The following is a 23,315-nucleotide window of genomic DNA, read 5'->3' on the forward strand; positions in this document are numbered from 1 at the left end:
GCACTTGTGTTTATTTGCATTAAGCTTAGATTTCCAACATTTTGTCTGAAGGTGAGTTTTTTAGTGAAGTTTCTCCAGCACTAAGGCTGGGTTCATCAGTGTTGATTTTTCGGTAAAAAATTAAAGGAATTTAAGTGCAACTTATAGTTTGAAGATATAAAAAGAAATCTTTTAAAACCTGTTCCTAACAGTTTTGTAAATAAAAATGCTGTCATGTGGATGAATCTGACATGAATGAGTGATTTTTTTTTTCTACTTTTGCCTTTAAAATGACAGACATTCTGATATTTCTCCAGAGACGGTGCTAAATCCTTAATAGAACTAACATTACAAAACCATTTAAATGCAACTAAAAGCTTAAAATCGGAATAACAATGCCGCACTCCTGGGAGAAGCGTGTAAACAGCGATTTGGCACTGGAGCAGAGGGATAGTGGATTGCTGCAGAAGAGCAGTAAGCCAGAACAAGTGGCTGTTGAAATGCAGAGGTAGCTGGCATTTGAAAGCCCCCCTCCTTATTCGGCGGCTCACCGTAGCATTGAAGTGCTGCGCTGCGTCGCCGGATCCCCGCTGAAAGGTTGTTGTGTTCCGCTGGAGCCGGGGCTCATCGCTATGCATAGAAGAGCGCGGACGTCTGCGTTGAAGAATTAGATGTCATGCAGCAAAAAAAGGCCGGCTTTTAAATCTGCTGTAATCACAGCGGAAGCATTGTAGCCCAGATTGGAACGGTGTTCAGCTTGTTATGGATCTGCTTATCAGTCGATTACGTTGTGGGGTGGGGGGTTCTTTTGGAGATGAGAGCTTGAGATGAGATCCGTGTGAAAGGTAGTGAGGCTTGAGTAGTGAGGAGAAAGACAGGAAAGGAGCTGATCATTAATGGCATTCACTTCGCACTTTCTGGTGCAATTCAAATTTCAGCTTGGAGCGTTTGGTATTGAATTAACAGGTTTTGTCGTGGTAATACCGTGTGTTCTTTCTTTTTTCTTTTTTTTTCTCGTTTTATTGAAATGTGGTCATAATAGAACTCTCAGAGATTATGCTGTTAATTATGTTCATAATGCTGAAACCCAAGCATTGATGTACCCTATCCTATTTGGTCCATTTGCGCTATATTCTGCGTCTCGAGCCACTTAGTGCTTAGCTATAGTTAAAAGCCCTATAATCAGGAAGCTTTCAGCTCTAAATTACATGTAAATGAATGCTAGTCTAGTCAACATCAATTAAATAAGCCTACCGAACACTAACCCCTGCCTGAACAACGGGCGTTCAGAAATGCCAAAATCTGCTGCAAACATTATTTATTCCTTTTTGAAATGTATGAAAATTGTCATGCCTACAGCAGTGTGAACAACCCCTGCTCGAAAGACCTCGTTTGTAGCTTTAACGCTTTTAATAAACACTGTGTGTCTCCACGTACATGCTACACCACACCAGAGAGATGGGTTTCGAGAGCCGCCCACACATCTGGTCACATGGCAGACTTCAGTTGGCAGATTGTCATCATAATACAGTAATGAGACACTTTTCCAACATCTGCTTCAGTCACGGCTGCAGCGAATGATTGACAGCGCTTGGTAAAAAATATGGAAATAATAGCAGGACCAGAACGAGAGGTAGAACAGCGAGAGAGAGGGAACGAGGCTGGATTAGACAGAGGTGCTGGAAAAATGTAGCAATTATTTGTTTGTCACTGCAGTGGCCCGTAGCGTCCATATTTGAAGCTGTGGATTGCAGTGCACTGTTTGGTTTGTTAGGACTCTGTTAGTGTTTAACTTTGTTGCAGACGGGCTCGATTTTAGAATTTTAATACATGTGGTGTCAGTGTTGTGGATATGAATATGATGTAACGGCATAATCACGCTGTGAAAAAAGCACAGGGATTATACCTGCTCCACTGCTGAGATGCTGTACCTGCCATTACTACATATTTTCGTTGTTAATCTGGTATCAATTTGCTCGCTGGAACTGAAAGAAAAAAGAAAAAGGGAAAAAAAAGGAACAGTCATTAAAATTTTAAGTGAATACTTATTCTTCTCAGTTTCAGACAATTAGTAGACTATTCCCATAATGGATAATTTTCTCGCACTCTCTGCTCAGTCTTCATGAGATCTCTCAGTGGTCCTGATGAAGTTTTCATGGCCTTAAGGAGGCAGGAGAGTTGACTGCTAATTGCTTGTTCAGTGTGTGTGTGTGTGTGTGTGTGTGTGTGTGTGTGTGTGTGTGTGTGTGACTTCAGTTTGCAGAGAAGCCAGAGAAAAGCAGTGTTCATTTACAATTCCAGGACAAATAAACTGCTCTGGACTAGGAGTGTGCTGTGTGTGACTGGTACTGTTTGCAAATATATCTTCAGAATTTTTTTAAATGGATTAAAAAAAAAAAAACTATTCAGAACTTGAGAATAGCTGTATACTGTTTTAAAAGCAATCTATTTTGTATTTGTTTTATTATAGTGTTCATTTTTATAAATGTATAAAAAATCAGAGTTTTGGCAAATTTCTACTGTTTACAAAATATAATAAAAGAAAATTCTGATTTGTTTTTTTTTTCTACTGTATGTTTGAAACTGTTATGTTTATAATAAATAAAAAAGTGTTTGTTTTGTGAGAGATTTTTCAGAGGCATACTCAAAACAGAGGGACGGGATTTATATATACATATATACAGTTCTGAAAGAACATAAGAGACCACTTAAAAATGAGTTTCTTTAATTTTACCAAATTGAAAACCTCTATAATCAAGATGAGGCTGGATGATAACAAGCCATCAAACCAAGTTAAACTGCTTAAACTTTTGCATCAGGAGTGGCATAAAGTTATCCAAAAGCAGTGTGTAAGACTGGTGAAGGAGAACAAGCTATGATACATGAAAACTCTGATTAAAAAACACCAAATATTGATTTCTAAACTCCTAAAACTTTAGAATATGAACTTGTTTTCTTTGTATAATTTGAGGACTGAAAGATCTTTTTTTTTTTGTTATTTTAGCCATTTTTCATTTTCTGCAAATAAATGCTCTAAATATTTTTATTTGGAATTTGGAAGAAATGTTGTCATTTTACTGAAACATATAACTATAAATAGCAAAATCAGAGAAACTGATTCAGAAACTGAAGTGGTCTTTTAATTTTTTTTAGATCTGTATATATTGTTGCTGTCCAATGAAAAACAAGCATCTTTATATTGGGCGATTTCTTTATTACTACATAATGTCAAGAAAGCAACTGTCCTTTCCACTGTGTCAAAATTTTGATGATTTAACCAATTAGATTTCTATAAATAATTACCTAAAATAAACAGTTTTTACATTGATTTCCATTGAAAGTTAAGGTTTTATCTCTCTCCTGTAAAGTTACTGTTTTGGAGGTACTTGTTTTTCATTGGACTGTGCAGCTATATATATATAATGGCATATATAATGCAGCTGTATTACATAAGCTGTGTTCCTGCAATACCTCTGTAATAGGAAGTTCATCATCAGTATTTACATTGTTATTACATACAGGGGTAGGACAATGAAACTGAAACATCTGGTTTTAGACCACAATAATTTATTGTCCCGACAGACAGTTCAGGTGGAAACAGGAGAGTTGAGGTGCACATTGAATTCTGCCGTGATTTGGGCAGCCGTGGTTTTATGTTTTTTAGATACAATCCGGGTTAGCACCCGAACATCCCTTTCAGACAGCTTCCTTTTACAGTCCACAGTTAATCCTGTTGGATGTGGTTCATCCTTCTTGATGGTATGCTGACATTGATCTTGATACATCACAAAGACTTGCTGTCTTGGTCACAGATGCGCCAGCAAGACGTGCACTGACAATTTGTCCTCTTTTGAACTCTGGTATGTCACCCATAATGTTGTGTGCATTGCAATATTTTGAACAGAACTGTGCTCTTACCCTGCTAATTGAACCTTTACACTCTGCTCTTACTGGTGCAATAATGTGCAATCAATGAAGATTGGCCACCAGGCTGCTCCAATTTAGCCATGGAACCTCCCACACTAAAATGACAGGTGTTTCAGTTTCATTGTCCAACCCCTGTGTGTTAAATAGTCTATATCTATACATATACATATTAAAATGAATATTTAAGAGAATGTTATTCTTGCTCTTGAATAGTTTCCACTTAGAAAAGTTTGTTCGAACACCGATCAATACGATACACATGAGATGTAGTTGTATGTATGACTTAGTGTCCTGATATTGTACAAAAATAAACTTGTGTTCTTCTTTCTGTCTTTGTGTGTGTGTGTGTATGTGCTTGTACCTGTAGGTGTACATTCTGTCCTTTCTCCAGATGTTCGTGGGGACAGGTGGCCATGCTGATCTGCGGTGCTGAGCGGTGGAGTGTACTGTTGCCTCAGTGTCTGTTCTGCTGAAGCCTGCGGTGCTTGGCCCCCTCATGGCTCTATGGGAGCTCTTGCTGTCCCTGGGCCTCCACTGCTGGCTGGCTGCTTCTGCCAGTCTGGCTGAGGATGGTCCCGCTGGGCCCCTGGACTGGCTTCTATCAGACAAGGGACCCTTCCACCACTCCCAGGAGTACACCGACTTTGTGGAGAGGAACCGCCAAGGCTTTTCCACCCGATACAAGATATACAGGTGAGGGGTTGGTGCTTTATTCTGGTAACAAGAAAAAAATGTTTGGGGTCGACTGTCTTTTCTGACAAGTGTCACTCAGTTTAGCAGAAGATGAGTTTTCTGTGGTTTAATGAATGTCTCCAGGAATGTTTGAGGCTCTTTTTAGTATTCCTACTGATGTATGAGCCTGGTCAGTTGGTGGAGATGCTGTGGGCTAGCTTGGGGTGAGGCTGCCATTGAAAACAAGTTCATTTTCTTATTACTTCTCATAGTTCTCATATTAGTGTTTTATATGTTTTATACTATTGTAATGTGTATTTAAAAGAACAATGAGAACAATGCATTTATGTCTGTCACAGTCCGGCAGAATTTATAAGAGTGATTATTTTCTGATCATATACAGCTCAGAAAAAAAAAAAATCAAGAGACCACTTCAGTATTCTATAAAATACGAATAGCATTTCCAAATAAAATTATTGTCATTTATAGCATTTATTTGCAAAAAAAATTGAAAAAAAAAAATGGCTGAAATATCAAAAAAGATGCAAAGCTTTCGAACTCAAATAATAATGAAGTTCAAATTCATAAAGTTGTAAGAGTTGAGAAATCAGTATTTGGTAGAATAACCCTGTTTTTTAATCACAGTTTTCATGCATCTTGGCATGTTCTCCTCCACCAGTCTTACACACTGCTTTTGGATAACTTTGTCACTCCTGGTGCAAAAATTCAAGCAGTTCAGCTTGGTTTGATGGCTTGTGATCATCCATCTTCCTTTTGATTATATTCTAGAGGTTTTTAATAAAAAAAAATAAGTGGTCTCTTATTTTTCCAGAGCTGTAGATGTACAGGTATGCATAAATAATAATGTCAGTTCTCCAAAGAAATATTATAAGATATTATAAACACCTTCTTCTACTTCTTTGTCTTCTTCTTCTTCTTCTTCTTCTTCTTCTACATTCCTTGATCACTTATTCTGCTCAGAAGACAATGAAATACACATCTTGGTTCTTTAATTATATACTTTATTCCTGTATCAGTTTCTCAGCATACTTTATTATTATCCTTATTTCACTTTTGGGCAGTGGGTTCCCAGCTCTGGAGAGACACTGATTTGGTGGTGGTGTGATAGTGTGCACAGACACAGCAGTGCTGCTGAAGTTTTTAAACACTGTGTCCACTTACTGTCCATTTTATCTATTAGACACTCTTGTAAATGTATAGTCAGATACAGAAGCTGTGAATCTTTTGCCGCACAGTTTGTATTTTTCAGGTCATCCTCTAGTCCTTTATCAGTAGTGATGGGACTCTCCCACAAGACTCTGTTGGCTGGATATTTCTGGTTTCTGGACTGTTTTTGGTCTAGAAGTGACACTAAGGAATTTGAAACATCCAGCAGCTCAGCAAAACTTTATAACCGTCAGTGTCTGGCAACATAATGTTCACCACAGTGTCTCCAGACTCTTTCATGTTTGTGACAAGTTCTTGACCCTGCTGCTGGGTTAGTGCCCTTCTATGTTGCTGTCCCACTCTCCTCGGGTAATAGCCTGTGTCCTGGTGTCTCCTCCATGCCCTCCAGACTGTGCTGAGTAAAACAGCTTTTTGAATTTATTATCCCATTTTCTCCCAATTTACACAGCCAATTACCCAACCCACTTATTTGGTCTCTCCCTATCACAAGTAATGCCTCAACGCCTGGAGGGTGAAGACTAGCACATGCCTCCTCCGATACATATAAAATCAGCAACAACCTCTTTTCTAACTGCTGCTGATACAGCATTGCTGAGTAACATCACAGCTCACTCGCAACTCAGTTCCGATACATTAGCTCACAGATGCCTGTGCTGACCTACATCATCCATTGGAGTGATGTGGGGAGAGAGCGCCATCTACCCACCCAGAAACAGCAAGGCCAATTGTGCTCTCTCAGGGCACCGATAGTCCATGGCAAGCTAAATAAACAGGATTCGAACCGGCGATCTCCTGATAGCAAACCCTCTTTTGACAGCATGTGTGGGCACCATCCAAAGCTCTGTGGTGGTCCTGTAGGGTTCTGGCTATTCAATAACTGTATAAAGGAGGCTGACAATATATGCATACAATATTGATGGTATATTCTAAATATCTACTATTCATGTTCAGTAGGGTTAATATTTAGAAGCTTCTTAAAGCTCAAAAAACCTGAAATGGAAAATAAAACTGCAATACAAGACTTCTACTGAAAAACTGGTCTTTTCCATTAGACAGAAAGGATTGGTTGTGAAAATAAAATGAGGCAGTGCATTGGAACTGGGGGGAGTATTCAGACACACAAGAGGTCCTGACCCAAGTAACATCAAGTTTATGGTGGTTATCCATGTGATAATTTAATTAGAGCTTACTGTGTGAAGCTTGCAGTTCATGCACTGACTTGATTAAATTGAAAATCTAATTTCCACCTGAATGAAGTACGTCAACAGTGATTAAAATGAAACCTTAAACCTTCAGAAAAATTATCTAAAAAATAAATAAATGAGAAAACACCAAAATCACACATTATATCTTGATAAATTAAATGTTCAAGATGGAAATATTTACTAATATATTTGTATAATTCGTTTTACAAAAATTACATACATAACAACATAAGACCTGGACTACTTGTGCTACCTGAAATGGCTATAGGTTCCACCTCATTCTACCAGTAGTGACAAGGATACTAGCAAAATGCCAAACTACACTGTAAAAAAAAAGTTCATTGAAAAAAATGTGTGATGTGAGCTAAACAAAAATCTTTATTAATTAGGTTTTAAGGTAATGCCTCCTTCTTAGTCAACAATAATTATACCAATTTATTCTAGAGGTAAACACAATAGATTTTTATTAAGTCTTCTTTTTGATTTCATCTAGGAAAAATATGCAAGTAAAATGCTTATAGAAAACTAAATGGAGAAAGTAAAAAAATAAAAGCTATAAAGTGAACATTACAGCACATAGCCAACACAGAGTTAGTGTCCTGCTCTTACAGCCTACATCAAAAAGCCCAAGCAATAAATCACAATATTCAATAGGTTCTGTAATAAGTTTACCTAAGGTAGCCCGGAGAAAATCACTACACACTGATGGTGAGTGTCAGAAACTGGGGGAAACACCCAGTATGCATATATATATTGTGCTAGAAGCCAATAGAAAAGAAGCATTTAACACTGTAAAACCTCAGCATCAGTGTGTAGTAATTCCCACTGGCTACCTTAGGTTAACTTAAATCTTATTAATTAAGATTAACTGTCTGGTTGCTGTGTTGTTAATGGGAATTAATTATTTTGAGGGAAGACTACTACTGTAAGTTTGTTAATGTTAACTTAACTTTTATGTCATTGTTAATTTTGATTATTTTAGTGATGCCTTTTCACTTTAGAATTTTTGCCTAAAAAACAAAATGCATATGCTGAGTAAAAACAACTTAATGTAATCATTGCAATACATTTAAACTAGTAGGATGGACCAGTTGTGCAATAGTTAGGTACACCAGAATTTGAGTGTCAAGTACTCGTGGTTTGTCTGTTGAGCTTAAAGATGGATGTTTGTTTAACTCCTTACAGTATTATAAATTCTCAGAAATACTCAAAAATATGCTTTGGAAACTTAATTGATTTGAGGCAACAAATTACCTCAATTAATTTGAGTTGACTTAAGTTATTAAGGTTTACAGTGAATGACAAAGGACTAAACTCTATTTAGTTTTCTCTATTTAATTATTAGCAGTTAATTCAACTCAAAGTTCTCAGTTTGATTGTATTTGTAGCCACAAATGTTCACCTAATTATAAAATAGCTAAGTAATGTTTGAAAACATAGAATTATATATCCCTGAATTTATACTGTAATGATGATGTGCTCTCTTACCTTTTTGAGTAGTTTATAAACATCTGAGGCAGGTAAATGCAATTCAGTACTTTTTCAGTGGATGTAAACTTTCTGGATTCCACTGGACTCAAACATTTGGTTTCATATGGAGCCATAATTACCTCCCACAGCACTCTCCAGTTAATTATAATATGGGTAGTTAAATATTTCCCCTGAAGTTATTTGTTCAGAGGAAGCAGCATGTTTGACAGTTGTGCCGGCAGATAATCACCCGGACCCCTGAGAAGTGTTGTTGTATGTGGAAGTCGGATGCTATTAAGTCATCTGACTTCTGACTAACTGTTTCAATAATACACTTATTTTGTGCCACCCTCTATGTGCATGTGTGTGTGTGCAGGAGAGAACGAGTGTGTGTGAGTGCATGTGTGTTTTCCCTGCTCCCCACACTGAGTTAACCTCATAAAGGGCTTGTTAATTAGCTGACGACTGCAAAAAAGATGGACGCCGTGTCGCCGTTCCCATTCATTCAATAAAAATGAAGCCAAAATCTTCCGCCATGTTGGCAGTCCTGATACCCGAGTCTGCGCAGTAGAGACCAGAGGAGGGAGAAAGACTGCAGATAGACAGCCCACTCATTTGAATAAACCCGCCCCTGAGGGCTGCCTCCACAGAGCTATACACAGTCTATGGTCCCACCCATACAGTCATTGGTCCCACCCCCAGGTATGTGTAACCCAGCCCTTTTACAATAACCACACTTTTTGAATAACATTTTAAAAACAGAATTCTGTGGGGATATAAAATTTTGACAATATAAGCAGAGGTTACACTAGCTGTTGCATTTAAATAATGGAGGGAGAATTACAGTATATTGGGAAAAAAAATGTGATTGAAAGTTGTCTCTTTGCCATTGAAACCTATGGGGATGGGTGGAGCTACACAGCTTTCTGCAACCGAACAGCAGGGGCGCCCGACCTATGGTGGCTTCACTTTTGAGAGACGATGCTCTGTCCTGCTATACACAGTCATAAACTGCTGTTAGAGTCAGTATGACTCTGTAAAAAATATATATATGTTTTAAACATTATTTCCACATTATTTCTACATTAACACTAGCTGGCTGTCTAACTACTAATTGGATCATGATTAACAAAGGCATGATTAAAAAGCTAGTTCCCTACAAGCTTGACCACAACTCAGCTACACTACCCAAATAGCCTGAGGAATTAGCCCAAGCTCGGCCAGTACATGGCAGCATCAGCTGGGACTCTGGGGCATTGGTCATGTGAAATTGGATTGATTATTGTATTATACTCTGCACCTGGAGTTGGAGTTTGTATAGCCGTCTGGGGTCAAACTCCTATATTATACTTGGCAACCGGGGTGTTGGCATATGCATATTTGTCTTAGACCGATTGTCATATTATACTTGGACGCAATCCTATTTCACCCCTTGGTCTTACCCCCTTGGCCCAATTCTTGTTAAGATTGAAGGGTAGGGGCGATTGATTAGTATCAATATTAACTGGTATTTGCATACTTTCCAAAATCTGGCAGCCACGCCCCTTTATCCTGATAAAATAGCAAACAGTGAAGACTGAGAAGTATTAGATGAGCAACAAGTGCCCATTTAAGGCTACAACATAACATTTTAGATATTTGGGTTGAAAATGTGTGTTGAAAGGCTGCTGTTTGAATTTGTAGCTTCTATGTTGTGGTTCAACATGGTTTAAAGGCACTCAAACAAGTGAAAAGTAAGTGTAAAAAAGTATAAAAGTAATATTAGCAGAAGGTATGCCCACACTGAATAGGAGTAAAACAGGGTCAAATGCTTTTAAGACATAGTTGCGTTGCATGAATTCATAAAGCAGCCCTGTTTGTAGCCTGATACAAATACATGTTATAGCTGTTTAAAAGAGGAAGCACCTTTAACCTGAATAATTTGAATTAAGCTGTTGTATCAGAGAAATTCAGAAAATACATATTAGAGATGATTTCATCAAACAGGATAAAAAAAAAACAATTGAACTACACAGAGCAGACAAAAATGGTGGAGTTAATAATAGACACTAAACTTGTTATATTTAATATGTTGATGATATATTATGCGTCTCTGTAACCCCACATACATAAATTACATGTCGGTTGTGCTCCGCTAATTATTAGGGGCCGGTCTAAACCAAAAACGGCAGAGCCCATTTTTTTGTCCCAGTCCAGCCCTGGGTAGGGGGAAGGGATATGGCTTGTTAAACATTCAAATGAAGATTTTTCACTTAAAACGAAGGGGTATGAGAATCACTGGTAAGACGGCGGAACAAAGTGTTGATTTGCACTATTTTAGCTGCAGCGTTTAAAGCCGGAACGGAAAAAATAAATAAGGTAAAAGCTAACTAAAGCTAATTTCAGCTCCTCATCACAGATAAATAAAGTAATGGACAATAATAATTCATTTCTGCACCATCTTCCCTCTTTTTGAAGACATACATAAAATGCCCTAAAGTTAACTATAGTTAACCAGCAGCAGCTAGGTTACCAAACTTTAGCGTTTCTGATGACGTATCAGGTGCTTGAAGGGTTGTCCCAATTTTTAGGAGGAGGATTTCAGCCTCTTCCAAGGGAACGGGTTACACTCGAAAAGAAGGGGTAGGGGTAAGTGGAAGGGCCAAGGGGGTGAAATGGGATCGGACCTTGAGAGCTATATCTTACACCCTGCTTAAGGTAATGCAGATTATCTGTTCCAGACAGGGCTGTCAATCACTTTATTCACACTTCAAGTGTTTAAGAGTATTTTCTAAAGGGGAAATAAAAATGTGTCAATATTAGCACATAATTACTATTTTATTACCAATACATTAAGAAGAAAAACAACTATAAATTATGCAATAAAATCATTTTTATTAAATAAAGCACACATGATACTCAACAGAAACAAAACTCTAAAAAATATATTTCAGTCTCCTGAATGTACTCTATCAAATAATAATGGCACCACATTTACAATCCAGGGTCAAACTCAGTATAGTTCATTAAAGCTCAATAAAATACTACAGAGAACTGCAGAATCTAATAACTCTTCCTTTCAATCGCAGGATGTTCAGCTGCCCTTGTGCACAGAGAAAGTCAAAAGTTGTAATTTACAATTACAACATTGTATGCCAGCTATCATTCCAAGGTCCTTGTGTAGAGTTCCCCTAATGGAAAAAAAGAAGTTTATTATTTGCTTTATAAGCTTTTTTCCATGCTTATTGCCTTAGGCCAAACATAGAATTCACGGGAGCATTTGTATGCTTCCTTTTTATGTATTGTGCTGTGCTCTCCTTTTGTCAATGTATTATTTGTGGAGTCATTTGTGAACTAATGGTTTGTTTAAAATGTTGTGACTAATCAACATTTTCCCTTAAGGATAAGTAAAAAAAAAAAAAATCAAGAAGTCACTCAATTATTTAGCCCTTATTTATGTCTAAAAGCTATTGTCTGCTTCCAGGGACTGCAGATGATTGTTAGACTGCTGCTACAGCATGCTGATGAAATGCGCACAAATTAGTTATGGTATAATATAATTGAAATGCTTTGTATGATTTATTTTATGCATGTAGGCACTACTTACCTTATTTTCTAATATAATTTTTTTTTGGTTGAAAGTACTCAAGTATAATACCTCAATTTTATTAGTTATTGCTATATTTGAAGAGAAAAAAAAAAGATTAAAATCACTGATTCAAGCCCATAAATAAAATATACTCATCTCAATTATTTCTGTTTTTGCATAACTGTCACACCTAATTATTTCAGAGTTTCAAAACAAAGATGAATACAAGACATTGTTCTGTATAATTTTTAAATAAGTATTTTATTTATTGTTGGAAAAAAAAACTTTATCCAACATGTCTGTGTGAAACGGTAATTGCCCCCTTAGTTTCTCAATGAACCAATAAAAATTAAATGTAGTTGATACTTGGGATAAATTAAACTTGATTACTGCCAGCCCTGATAAATCTAAACATTACTTATGAAAACAAGGTTAAATTGACTTGATTAAATGATATAAATTCTGGAAGAACTGTATTAGAAATCTGGACAGGTCTACAAACTCATTTTTCTAAGCTTTTGGACTCCAGGAAACCTCAGATAGAGTCATTGGGCCATATTGCATGCCCTTTAGAAGGCGCATCATGATGCTCATTGCTATCTAACACCCTGTCAACAGTATATTTTCATGCCCTGCACCCCCACCGTTAAAAAAGTTTTTAGGAAGTTTAGGAAAATATAGTGCCTGGCCAAAAAAGTAGATTGGCACTCTAATATATTGTTGGACCGCCTTAAGCTTTGATTGCGGCACACATTCACTGTGGCATTGTTTCAATAAGTTTCTGCAATGTCACAAGATTTACTTCAATCCAGTGTTGAATTAACTTTTCACCAAGATCTTGCAACAGCATTGATGATGGTAGAGTCTGACCTCTATGGAGTCAAAAAAGGGTCATAAAGATTTTGAGTTTGTAAAACAGAAGTCACAAATGTACTGAAACTTGTAACTGCGTTTAAACAACTACATGCACGGAAATCCAAATCCACAAATTAACTGGAATGTGCAAACTTGAAACAGAAAGTAATATTAATAATAATTCAAATGTACAAATGTGAAAAAATATTTTAATTATATATAAATATATATTTTTAAAATTGTAAATCCAATCTCTTGAATGTGTGAATCAGTACTGCTCAAATGGCTTAAGCTGGGGCAGACCAAAAATCACATGGAATTTGTGAGGTTGTAAATGTGACAGTGGGCGTTTTTCACTGTGGAGCTAAAAATCCTCTCATTCATCTTCTCTGCTGCGTGTGCGAAGCTCTAGCTGCAGTTGCGAATTTTGACCCTGTTTTTACGCCTGATTGATGGACCAATAGGAAAGCTTTATCTAGACCAATCAGATTACGGGGTTTGTTTAACCAATCAGAACACTGGGTGGGTCTCTGCAGGTTGGAGTACTGGGCGTGTCGAAAGGTGTGGGTGTGTCGAAAGTGTGGCCGCCATTTTGGAGTCGGCCACCAGGCGCCCCCCAGTGGATTAATTTACACAGAGGAAGGAGTTTAATAAACCGATAATATTCATAACTCTACCAATTTTTACCCGATTTACACACGGTTTGGTTTGTTACAAACAGCAGAGATGTAGTTATGATACAGGACACTGTGACCCATTACAAATACCTGCTTTCATGCTGAAATACTTTATATATATATATATATATATATATATATATATATATATATATATATATATATAAATCAATTAATTTATGTACTTATTAATATGCTATACCATATGTCTTTCTTTGTTAAAGAGCATAATATAAGTAAGTGGGCGGGGCCAGGCTAGGCCTACCTGTAAAGCTGTTTGGCTGGCTCCGCTGGCTCACGTGACGCATGTGCAACAACAAAGGCGAGGGAGGAGGGAGGGGGGGACACAGCACAACGCTACTCTAATAGACATTCAGTAGACCTTGATCAATCTGCGTGCACAGCTGTCAGTGTGTGCGGGAGAGAAAAAAAATGCTTGAGTATCGATCTTTTTACATGAGTATTGCTTAATACCAATACCAGCGCTGGGATCAATATTATCAATATTTGGATCGATCCACCCACCTCTAGAAGTTGGTCTGCAGGTCTAGGTTCACAGTATGGAGAGAGACACCACCAGAATATTATTATTATTTTTTTTTTTACACTCGGTTTATTTAATAAAAAACAGAATTGAAGAAGAAAATTCCTTATTTTGTATTGTTTTTCCTAATAACAAGCCCATGACTAGTGAGGGGAGAATTTCTTTTTCTTTTTCTTTCTACCTCAAAAATATTAATTTTGCTAATGTTAAGACACATTTTGTTTTGTTACTGTTCCATTGTTTCTAAATAAAAATTCTATCTTAGGTCTTTTGGATCCTTTGCATCCATGAAGCTTAAATATTAAAAAGTATCGATATCGATATCGGCAATACTGGCCCTGCATTTACTTGGTATCGGATCGCTACCAAAATTCCCAGTATCGCCCACCTCTACCAACTGCAGCAACCCCAGATCATTTACTTAGCTAAATCCAGGTGGAAACTTTTTCTTTTTTTCTTTTTTTTCGGCAAGGTATGTTGTGTATGTTGTTGATATGTTACTGACACTCTTAAGAGTGTTAAGAGTTTATGACATATTTTAGTGATTAAATATTTCTTAAGTAAGATTTAAATGTGTATTATCCAAATAAAGTCATTCCCTATACTGAAGTATATTGCAAAAAAATAAAAATATTTCAGCACATGCTGGCTAGCACACACATATAGGATAACCTCATCTGGTCTAATAACTAAGAGTATTGATTACTGTCTGCCTTCACTTTTATTGTCTTTCACATTTAATGCATTGTACATATCCGAGCCTTCCAGCAAAAAGAACACTGTGGTATGAGAACAGAAAAAAAAAAAGAAAATGTGTTGACTTGCATTTGGTAAAAAGGATGATTTGTTAGAACATGAACGCACACTTTGCACCTAAATTAGTGCCAACACATCATAAATCACATCCTTCATCTTAGGGACGGATATTGAATATTCCTCCAGCCACAGCAGCTTCAGCTGACAGCTATGGATTTGTGGGAGCTGCTTTATGGTGCCTGCGATTGGCTCACCATTAAAATGTTTTTATTTATTTTTTTCTTTCGCTCGCTGGCAAGCACAGTACGTTACTTTTTTTTATTGCATACTTTGCAAGATTAATAGCCTCATCACATGACCAAGTGATTAGAAGCTTCTTAATACGCATTACTCTGCATTATCACATGCAACTCCCTCGAGGGGTTACTGTTAGTAGCAAGGCTGTAGTACTAGAGAGTAGAGGGTGGGTCTAGAAGTCTGCAATCACTTTTTTTTGACTGAATAAATAGTGATATTAGACCAGCATACAGGGTCCTCATGGGCACCAGCTGTAGTTTATGTCTTTGCTTCCAAAAATCAAATTTGCATTAGTCATGCTTAATATTTACACAGATTGGGAAACCACTTTCAGACAGCCTGCCACTGTTTAAGCTGATTTTAGTAGTTTGTTTTTTTTAGTTTAGTTTTAGTTTTTAATTTTCATTTCTTTTATTATATATTCATTTACTTTTATTGTTTTTATTTAGTTATTGTTTATTTATATTAAAAACAATTTAATGAGTTTTATTTATTCATCTGTAGTTGGATTTTCTTAGTTTTATTACCTTTGATTTTTTTTTTTACATATGATTTTATTATTCATACCCATAAATCCTCTTTTTACCTTATTTGTTTCATGTATTTTCATAATACCTTATTAACCCTCCTGTTACGTTCCAGGTCAAGGTCAATTTGATCGGTTTTAAAGTTTGAAGATCTAGGAAAAATTGTTAAAAGTATTTTTTCAGTATGAATCTTTTTCTGCTTGCATTTATTAGTGTAATCAACATATAATATGAAAATGGTTCATCTCACATATTTGCAACCACTCCCTGCAAAAACTGAAACTAAAAAAAAATATATATATATATGCCATGTTATATTTCAATGTTATATAAAACTATTGTTTTATATGTTGGTCTTTTAAAAGTAATAAAGTAGTGAAACATTAAAAAAAGTTTGAACATTTGAACGTATTTTTAGTTTTTTTATGAAAAGCGAGTAAATTATTCTAATTGAGTCATTACCTGTTAGAGGTAAGGAACACCATTGCACTAAATATTGATAGAATAATTAGCAATGACGTTAGTAAAAAATATATATATTTACATTGCTTTTTGGAATTTTTGGGGCAGTTTCAGACATCTTTTGGATAATTGAACATACACCGGATCAAACTGACCCGGAAACATCATTGCTGTTCCTGACAAATGAACATAATAGGAGGGTTATATATTAATAGGAGGTGCTGTTTTTTTATTATTATTATTATTATTATTATTATTATTATTATTATTATTATTATTATTATTATTATTATTATTATTATTATTATTTATTTTATAATTATTATTTTTCAATCCCTTTCCTATGTAATTGCTCAGCTACATAAATGAGTAAATGAGGGCCACCCTTAATGTACTCTGAGTTTATATAAATCTTTGATTGATTGATTGATTGATTGATTGATTGATGGATTGATTACCTTGTTATCTAAGGGCATACTAAGGGAAGGAACTAAAGGAACGTAAGATAGAGTAGCACTAATCCACAGAGCCCCTGAGCACACCAGCACCCAGGCGGTCGCTGTTATTAGCCGATCTCTGTTCACACTTCAAAAGTAAACGTTTCCGCAGATTGCCATTGATATTTGTGTTCGAAAAACACCAGGAAATTCCTGAGGAGAGCGTCGCGTGACGGGGCTGTCGCCCGCTGGCATTGCGACAGGCTATCAAAGACAGTCAAATCCCAAATTATTTGCTTGATCTCTCTGTGTGTGTGTGTCAGCCCATTTCTGTGTGTGCAAAGTGTGGCCAGATGAAGCCGAATGGAGTGCATGATAATGGTATTACAGCTTAGTGTCTCTGTATGAGGAGTGTCATGTTGTGCTTATGAAATGCAAAGACGTGATTTCTCAACGCCACAGTAGATTCCAGATTCTCTGAGCCCTGTGTTTTAACTCAAAACGCCTCTCCTCTCTCTCTCTCTTTTTCTCTCTCTCTCTCTCTCTTTCTCTCTTCACTCGCCGATAACAAATAATATTCGGCCCAAAAGCAGACCTGGGAAGATTAAAAGTGACAATATTATTTTCGATGGCGGCACTTTCCTCCAAGCGCGGCGTTGTTGTTCTGCCAAATTTTAATAATCTTCGATGACATGGAGAAGATGAATTACCAGAAGTAGTTACAGTGGTGTGTAATAGCAATGTCCGGGTAATGGAAGTGCACCATCTCATCCCTCCTTCAATTTTCCACCTTTCCTCTTGATTGAATTTGAAAGAATTTTAACGAGCTCTTGCTCAGAAATGGCCCTTTCGCGTTTGGAGGGGATTCGCCGCGAAGAGTGTTTGCCGGAGGAAAGATGCAACGTCCATAACAGACAAAGATGAGGTTTCAGTGCGCCACCTGCTTAATTGACCCTCTGCCAAAGGATCGTTGCCATAGACACCGATGCGCACAGAGAGATAAAATATCTGCGGTTCTCCGGATAACATAAGTGGGGAATTTAGTTTCAAATTGCTTTTAAAAGGTCATGCCGTAAAATGCTACCTCTTTTTTTATGACACTTGCTCGAGTTTCCTAATCTTTTTTTTTTTTTTTTCTTCCCTCTGAAGGAAGGAACAAAACTGAACTCTGAAGCTCTTAGCACTTTATTTGAGGCATTTTTCTTTTCTTTTTTGCTGCAACAGTATTTTATAGTATTCTGTAGGAAGTAGCAAAATAAATAGCAACTAGTTTCTTGTGTATGGCGTAAAATTTAGTATATTGGCTCCTAAAAAAATTAAGGTGCTAAAAGAATTCAATGCCATTAAAGAACCATCAACCATCACAATCATTTTGCCTTTTAATGAACTTGTACATTTAATGTAATTTGTAGTAAATGCAATGTGAGGCAATTTTAAAATATGGTTCTGTAAAGATTCAGTTCCCAAAGCATCTAATTCCTAAAACCTTCAGGAGCTTCATTAGTGTAAAGCAGCCTGGTCTCCAGAGGAATGCAATAATACCTATGCAACTAAATTACCATTTCAGGATTGCTACAATGTATAGGCTACTAAATATAGCTCAACCCTTATTGTGTATATGTGCAAATTACTGATGCAACCCAGACATCTTGGGTGTAGCTGTAGCAGCACTGTTTTCACTCATTTTTTTTTTGTTGTTGGTTAAGTGTAAGTGACTAAACAGTGCCACCAGTGGCTGAGAGATCCTTTTCAACCATCTCTTGTAAAAAAAATAATAAAAGTGTATTAAGTATATTTTTTAAAAGTATACTTAACATGAAAAAGTAAAATATGTACTTAAATACATAATAAATTAAGTAGTAACTTTCAGTTGTAATTAAGCTATATTTAAGCACAACATAAAAACATTAAATTGTGCTTTTGAGTGCTTTTGTCGTGCAACTTTCTCAAACTTAGGTAGATGCAGATGTACCTTTTTTAATGCACTTATATTAAAAACAGTATATTGTAAATGTGCTACTTTGCATATTGATGCACATATCATGTACACCTTAATGCTACTGGGAAAAAAAAAAAAAACACTAAAGTGCACGACAAGCAGTATTCAGTGCAACTAAATATATTTTCCATCAAGACAATATATAATTGCTTACATATATAAATTGCTTAAGAGTACATTTTATGTAAATAGAGAGAATTTTTATTTAATGCGTAATTTCATAAGGTATATTAAATTGAAAATGCACTTTTAGTATTCTTTTAGATTTAAGTTTTTTTATGTTTATTTGACAAATTATCAGTGGTTCTTTTGTTATTATTAGTGTTTTATTAGTATTATATAATTATTATAAGTACTGTGTTGTTAAGTCAATGCCTAGAGTGAAGGAACATTTAGAGAAAGATTCTAAAACTGAATGTCATAGTGAACTCAACATTATTATAATTATTATCACACAAATATGTGTAAAATATTGAGATTTTTTTATGTTGTACACCAAAAAAAAAAAAAAACAGCCTAATAAAACAGACACTGAAGTTGATATATTGGAAACATCTTATTTTAGACTTCAAATTAAGTAAAGAAGACAATAAATATAAATCACGAAACCAATGTCAACCATTTTTTCAGAGGCTTTAAATGTTGTGGAGCTGTGTATTATAGCTTAGTTTTGGGAGTTGATCCACGCCCTCACTTCTCCCACTTCCTTCCCTATTTAAACCGTCACTTCCTCTCTTCCTGCTCGTTGAACAACCTCGCAACCTCGCACCCACCTCCTCCCCATCTTCCTCCTTCTTTAATTTGATTCTTTTTCTCATGTTTCTTTTCGTGTGAGGGGGGGCTTCGGCTTCACGCTTTACTGCCCCGAACTCCAACCCAAATACTCTGAGTTCGCTCCTCCTCTTTTCTTCTTCTCTGCCCAGTCAAGGGTGTGGGTCAATACTAGCAAAAAATAGGGTAAAATTGACCCCAAAGACAATAGAAGTGGTTAAGTACTGCTATATATGAAAATTTGCAATTGTTACGCATTAGTAGGGCTGCATTTTAGCTAGTACTTGTTTAGGTACGTATTTTCGGAGGTCTTGTTTTGTAAAGACCGCAAAGGTTTATGTATGTTTTGCACAGACTCTGAGACCGATGATATTTACGATAAGAACTACCTCATGTAGTTCATCCAGAGCTCCAGGAAGAAGCTCACAGCGTAGCCAATGAACTGCTTTCTCTCCCTGCTGGGGTCAGTGCCACAAGGCCTCGTGAGGGTTTAAGATAAGACAAGGCGAGCTTATCATGCTCAGCGGTAACTGAGGAACCGAATGACAGGGAGGATTTTCTCCCTCTACCTCTCTTTCTACCCCTCAGTTCTAGAAAACCTTTGAACTGCCGAGGGTTTGCTTACGGCTAGCGGCTCCCACGCCACATCCACCAGTCCTGCTGACATCCACCAGTCCTGCTGACATCCACCAGTCCTGCTGAGGGCGTGGCTTATCCACGTGAAATCCATGTGAGATAAATCTAAATCAAATTTCACCAAGCCAGCAGTTTCCCCATTCTGACTGAAATAATGTCTCACAATACTATTCCTGACAGATAATGTTAACGTCAGATAACGTCTTAATTTACAGCTCATAAAAATACTGAAAACGATATCCGACGACTCCAACGCGTCCAACAAAAACAGCTTGAGCAATACCGTGAGCCGTGTGAGCGTTTGTATGTGTGTGTGTGTGTGTGTTCATGTGCTTTATTCTTAACATAATTTCCACATAATTCTCTATTAGCTCCTATAAATGGCAAAACAGCAGATGGAATGAAATGTATTTTTCTGGAATGAATCAATCAAACATCTGCTCGTGAAGCCTCTGTCATTACTTCTGATTTAATGTGATAGATCTCCTCTCAGAAGGCCACACCAACTCCATCCATCACCCGAGTATGAGGTTGCCCACCATTTCTCAGACAGCTTAAGGCGAGAGGGAACATGCTATCATTGGCGAGTCTTCCAAAGGGTTTTTTTGGAGACTCGCAGCAGCAGGGTTGGGGGGGGGTTGGGGTGGTGGTTGAAAGGGTTTATCAGCAAAGCCCTCTGTGCGTAGTACTGGCTTTTTTCGGCTTTTTTTGATTTGTGGGTTAGTGCCTTCAAACGCACATGATGAAGTGAAGAGGTGAGAGGGAGTAACAAGGGAGAAAATACTAATGGAGGTGCTGACAGAAACGTCTGCCCATTTAATTGCCTCAAACTGTGTGCAAATGTTATCTTAATGCTAACAATTCGATGCAGCCTCTAATAAGAAGCAGTGCCTTCAGAAAGAAGTCGCGAAATCATTTCTGTCACAGGTCGTCCAATAGGAGATAAAGAGATTCCTACAGTGCTTCAAGGTAAAAATAGCTAATTGGTTTCTCTGTGGATATTACCGTCAAAGAAAAAATATATGATGACCATTAATGAAAATGGCGCCATGGTTCTTCCTTCTTCTATAAAATCAAGAGGAAAATAGATGATCGCAAGCCATCAAACCAAGCTATACTGCTTAATTTTTTTTGCACCAGGAGTGGCATAAAATTATCCAAAAGCAGTGTGTAAGACTGGTGGAGGAGAGAACATGCCAAGATGCATAAAAAACTTAAAACCAGGGTTATTCCACCAATATTGATTTCTGAACTGATGTCTAAAACTATATGAATATGAATCTGTTTTTTTTTTTTTTTTTTTTTTTTTTTGCATTATTTGAGGTCTGAATGCTCTGCATGTTTTTTTTTTTTTTTGTTATTTCAGCCATTTCTCATTTTCTACAAATAAATGCTCTAAATGACAATATTTTTATTTGGAATTTGGGAGAAATGTTGTCTGTAGTTTATAAAATAAAAGAACAATGTTCATTTTATTCAAACATAAACTGATTCAGAAACTAAAGTTGTATCTTTTTTTTCCAGAGCTGTATGTAATAATAAAATATAGACATGCTTATACAGTATAATATATAATATCTATACTGTTCATTCAATTGAATATCTATTTCCACAGCAGAAATCATCTACGAACGTCTTATTTTTTTCACTTCTAATTAAAGTTGTTCAACAGTTTGAATTAAAGCCTAAAACAATTAAACTACTCCAGGCAATAAAATAAGCAATGAAAGGGGTTGGACAATGAAACTAAAACACCTGTCATTTTAGTGTGGGAGGTTTCATGGCTAAATTGGAGCAGCCTGGTGGCCAATCTTCATTAATTGCACATTGCACCAGTAAGAGCAGAGTGTGAAGGTTCAATTAGCAGTGTAAGAGCACAGTTCTGCTCAAAATATTCCAATGCACACAACATTATTGGTGACATACCAGAGTTCAAAAGAGGACAAATTGTTGGTGCACGTCCTGCTGGCGCATCTGTGACCAAGACAGCAAGTCTTTTTGATGCATCAAGAGCCACGGTATCCAGGGTAATGTCAGCATACCACCAAGAAGGACCAACCACATCCAACAGGATTAACTGTGGATGCTGTAAGAGGAAGCTGTCTGAAAGGGATGTTCGGGTGCTAACCCAGATTGTATCCAAAAAACATAAAACCACGGCTGCCAAACTCACGGCAGAATTCAATGTGCACCTCAACTCTCCTGTTTCCACCAGAACTGTCCGTCAGAACAATAAATAAAAAACTAGGTGTTTCAGTTTCATTGTCCAACCCCTGTAGATTGAGATAAAGCGATTTCTACAGTGTTTTGAAGTAAAAATAGCTAATTGGTTTCTCTGTGGATATTCCCGTCAAAGAAAATCTATGATGACCATTTGTGAAAATGGCGCCATGGTTCTTCTTCATTCTTCTGGAAGGAAATTTCTGGCAAGTGCAACCAATATTTTTCTATTTTTACCACTATAAAATGGTAAAAACAGTGGATGTCATCGCTGGGCATATGCACCCGTGGGTCATCCTGTCAGCGCGCATTTCAGCTACGATGTGTTTATCAAGCCCAGCACCTGTCAACAGCACATTCCATTCCCTCAGAGTCCATCCCCTCTGTGCGGTGTGGTGGTGTGCATCTTCCAAATGCAACCTGCGCTCCGAATTTAAGACTAATGATGCAGTCCTGGCTATAATTATGTACGCTCTGTTCCACTCACGTGTTCCAGCTTCCTTGCAGGAGACGAGGTGTGTTAATAAAAAAAAGAAAAAGAAAAAGAAAGGAAAGAGAGAGAGAGGGAGAGAAAGGAGATCATTAAAGCCAGGCTTGTTTACTGTATGTGTGATCCTTCTTGCAGGGAGTTTGGCCGCTGGAAGGTGAATAACCTGGCTGTGGAGCGGAGGGATTTCCTGGACTCCCCGTTACCTCTCACCCCCGAATTCATTCGGAACATTCGACTCCTGGGCCGCAGACCCTCCGCCCAGCTAATTACTGACAACCTGATCAAGAAATATGGGACTCATTTCCTCCTCTCAGCTACACTAGGAGGTAGTTATATCCTACAGAGCTGTGCTGTGCTTGTTATGAGAAATATATACTGTAGACTGTGAAAGATATGAAATGAAAAATACTTTACATTTATGTCTTTAACAATGTTTTCCAATAAAAGTGCAATAGAAATAATCCTAATTCTTCTTAAATTAACATAACTTAAAATTTAAATGAAGTATTATCATTAATATTATAATTGATGTTTTGTTATACAAAAAAAAAGTAAAGATGCAGAAAATTATGAAATTATATTATTTTTAACGAGTGAAATTCTGTCACATTCGGTGCAGTTTACTATAATTAAGC

The 23,315-nt window shown here is 36.9% G+C and overlaps 1 protein-coding gene across 1 annotated transcript in view; it reads left to right on the plus strand.

Annotated features, from left to right (window-relative positions):
• The window catches only part of brinp3a.2 (bone morphogenetic protein/retinoic acid inducible neural-specific 3a, tandem duplicate 2), a 75,483-nt gene that overhangs the window by 24,310 nt on the left and 27,858 nt on the right, over positions 1-23,315 (plus strand). The window contains exons 2-3 of the mRNA XM_022675824.2: positions 4,274-4,599; positions 22,816-23,006. Of these exons, the coding sequence (XP_022531545.1) occupies positions 4,403-4,599; positions 22,816-23,006 (388 nt within the window). The 5' untranslated portion in view covers positions 4,274-4,402. The remainder of the gene's footprint in view (positions 1-4,273; positions 4,600-22,815; positions 23,007-23,315) is intronic.

Source organism: Astyanax mexicanus, chromosome 5, assembly GCF_023375975.1.
Source record: "Astyanax mexicanus isolate ESR-SI-001 chromosome 5, AstMex3_surface, whole genome shotgun sequence".
Lineage (NCBI taxonomy): Eukaryota > Metazoa > Chordata > Actinopteri > Characiformes > Acestrorhamphidae > Astyanax > Astyanax mexicanus.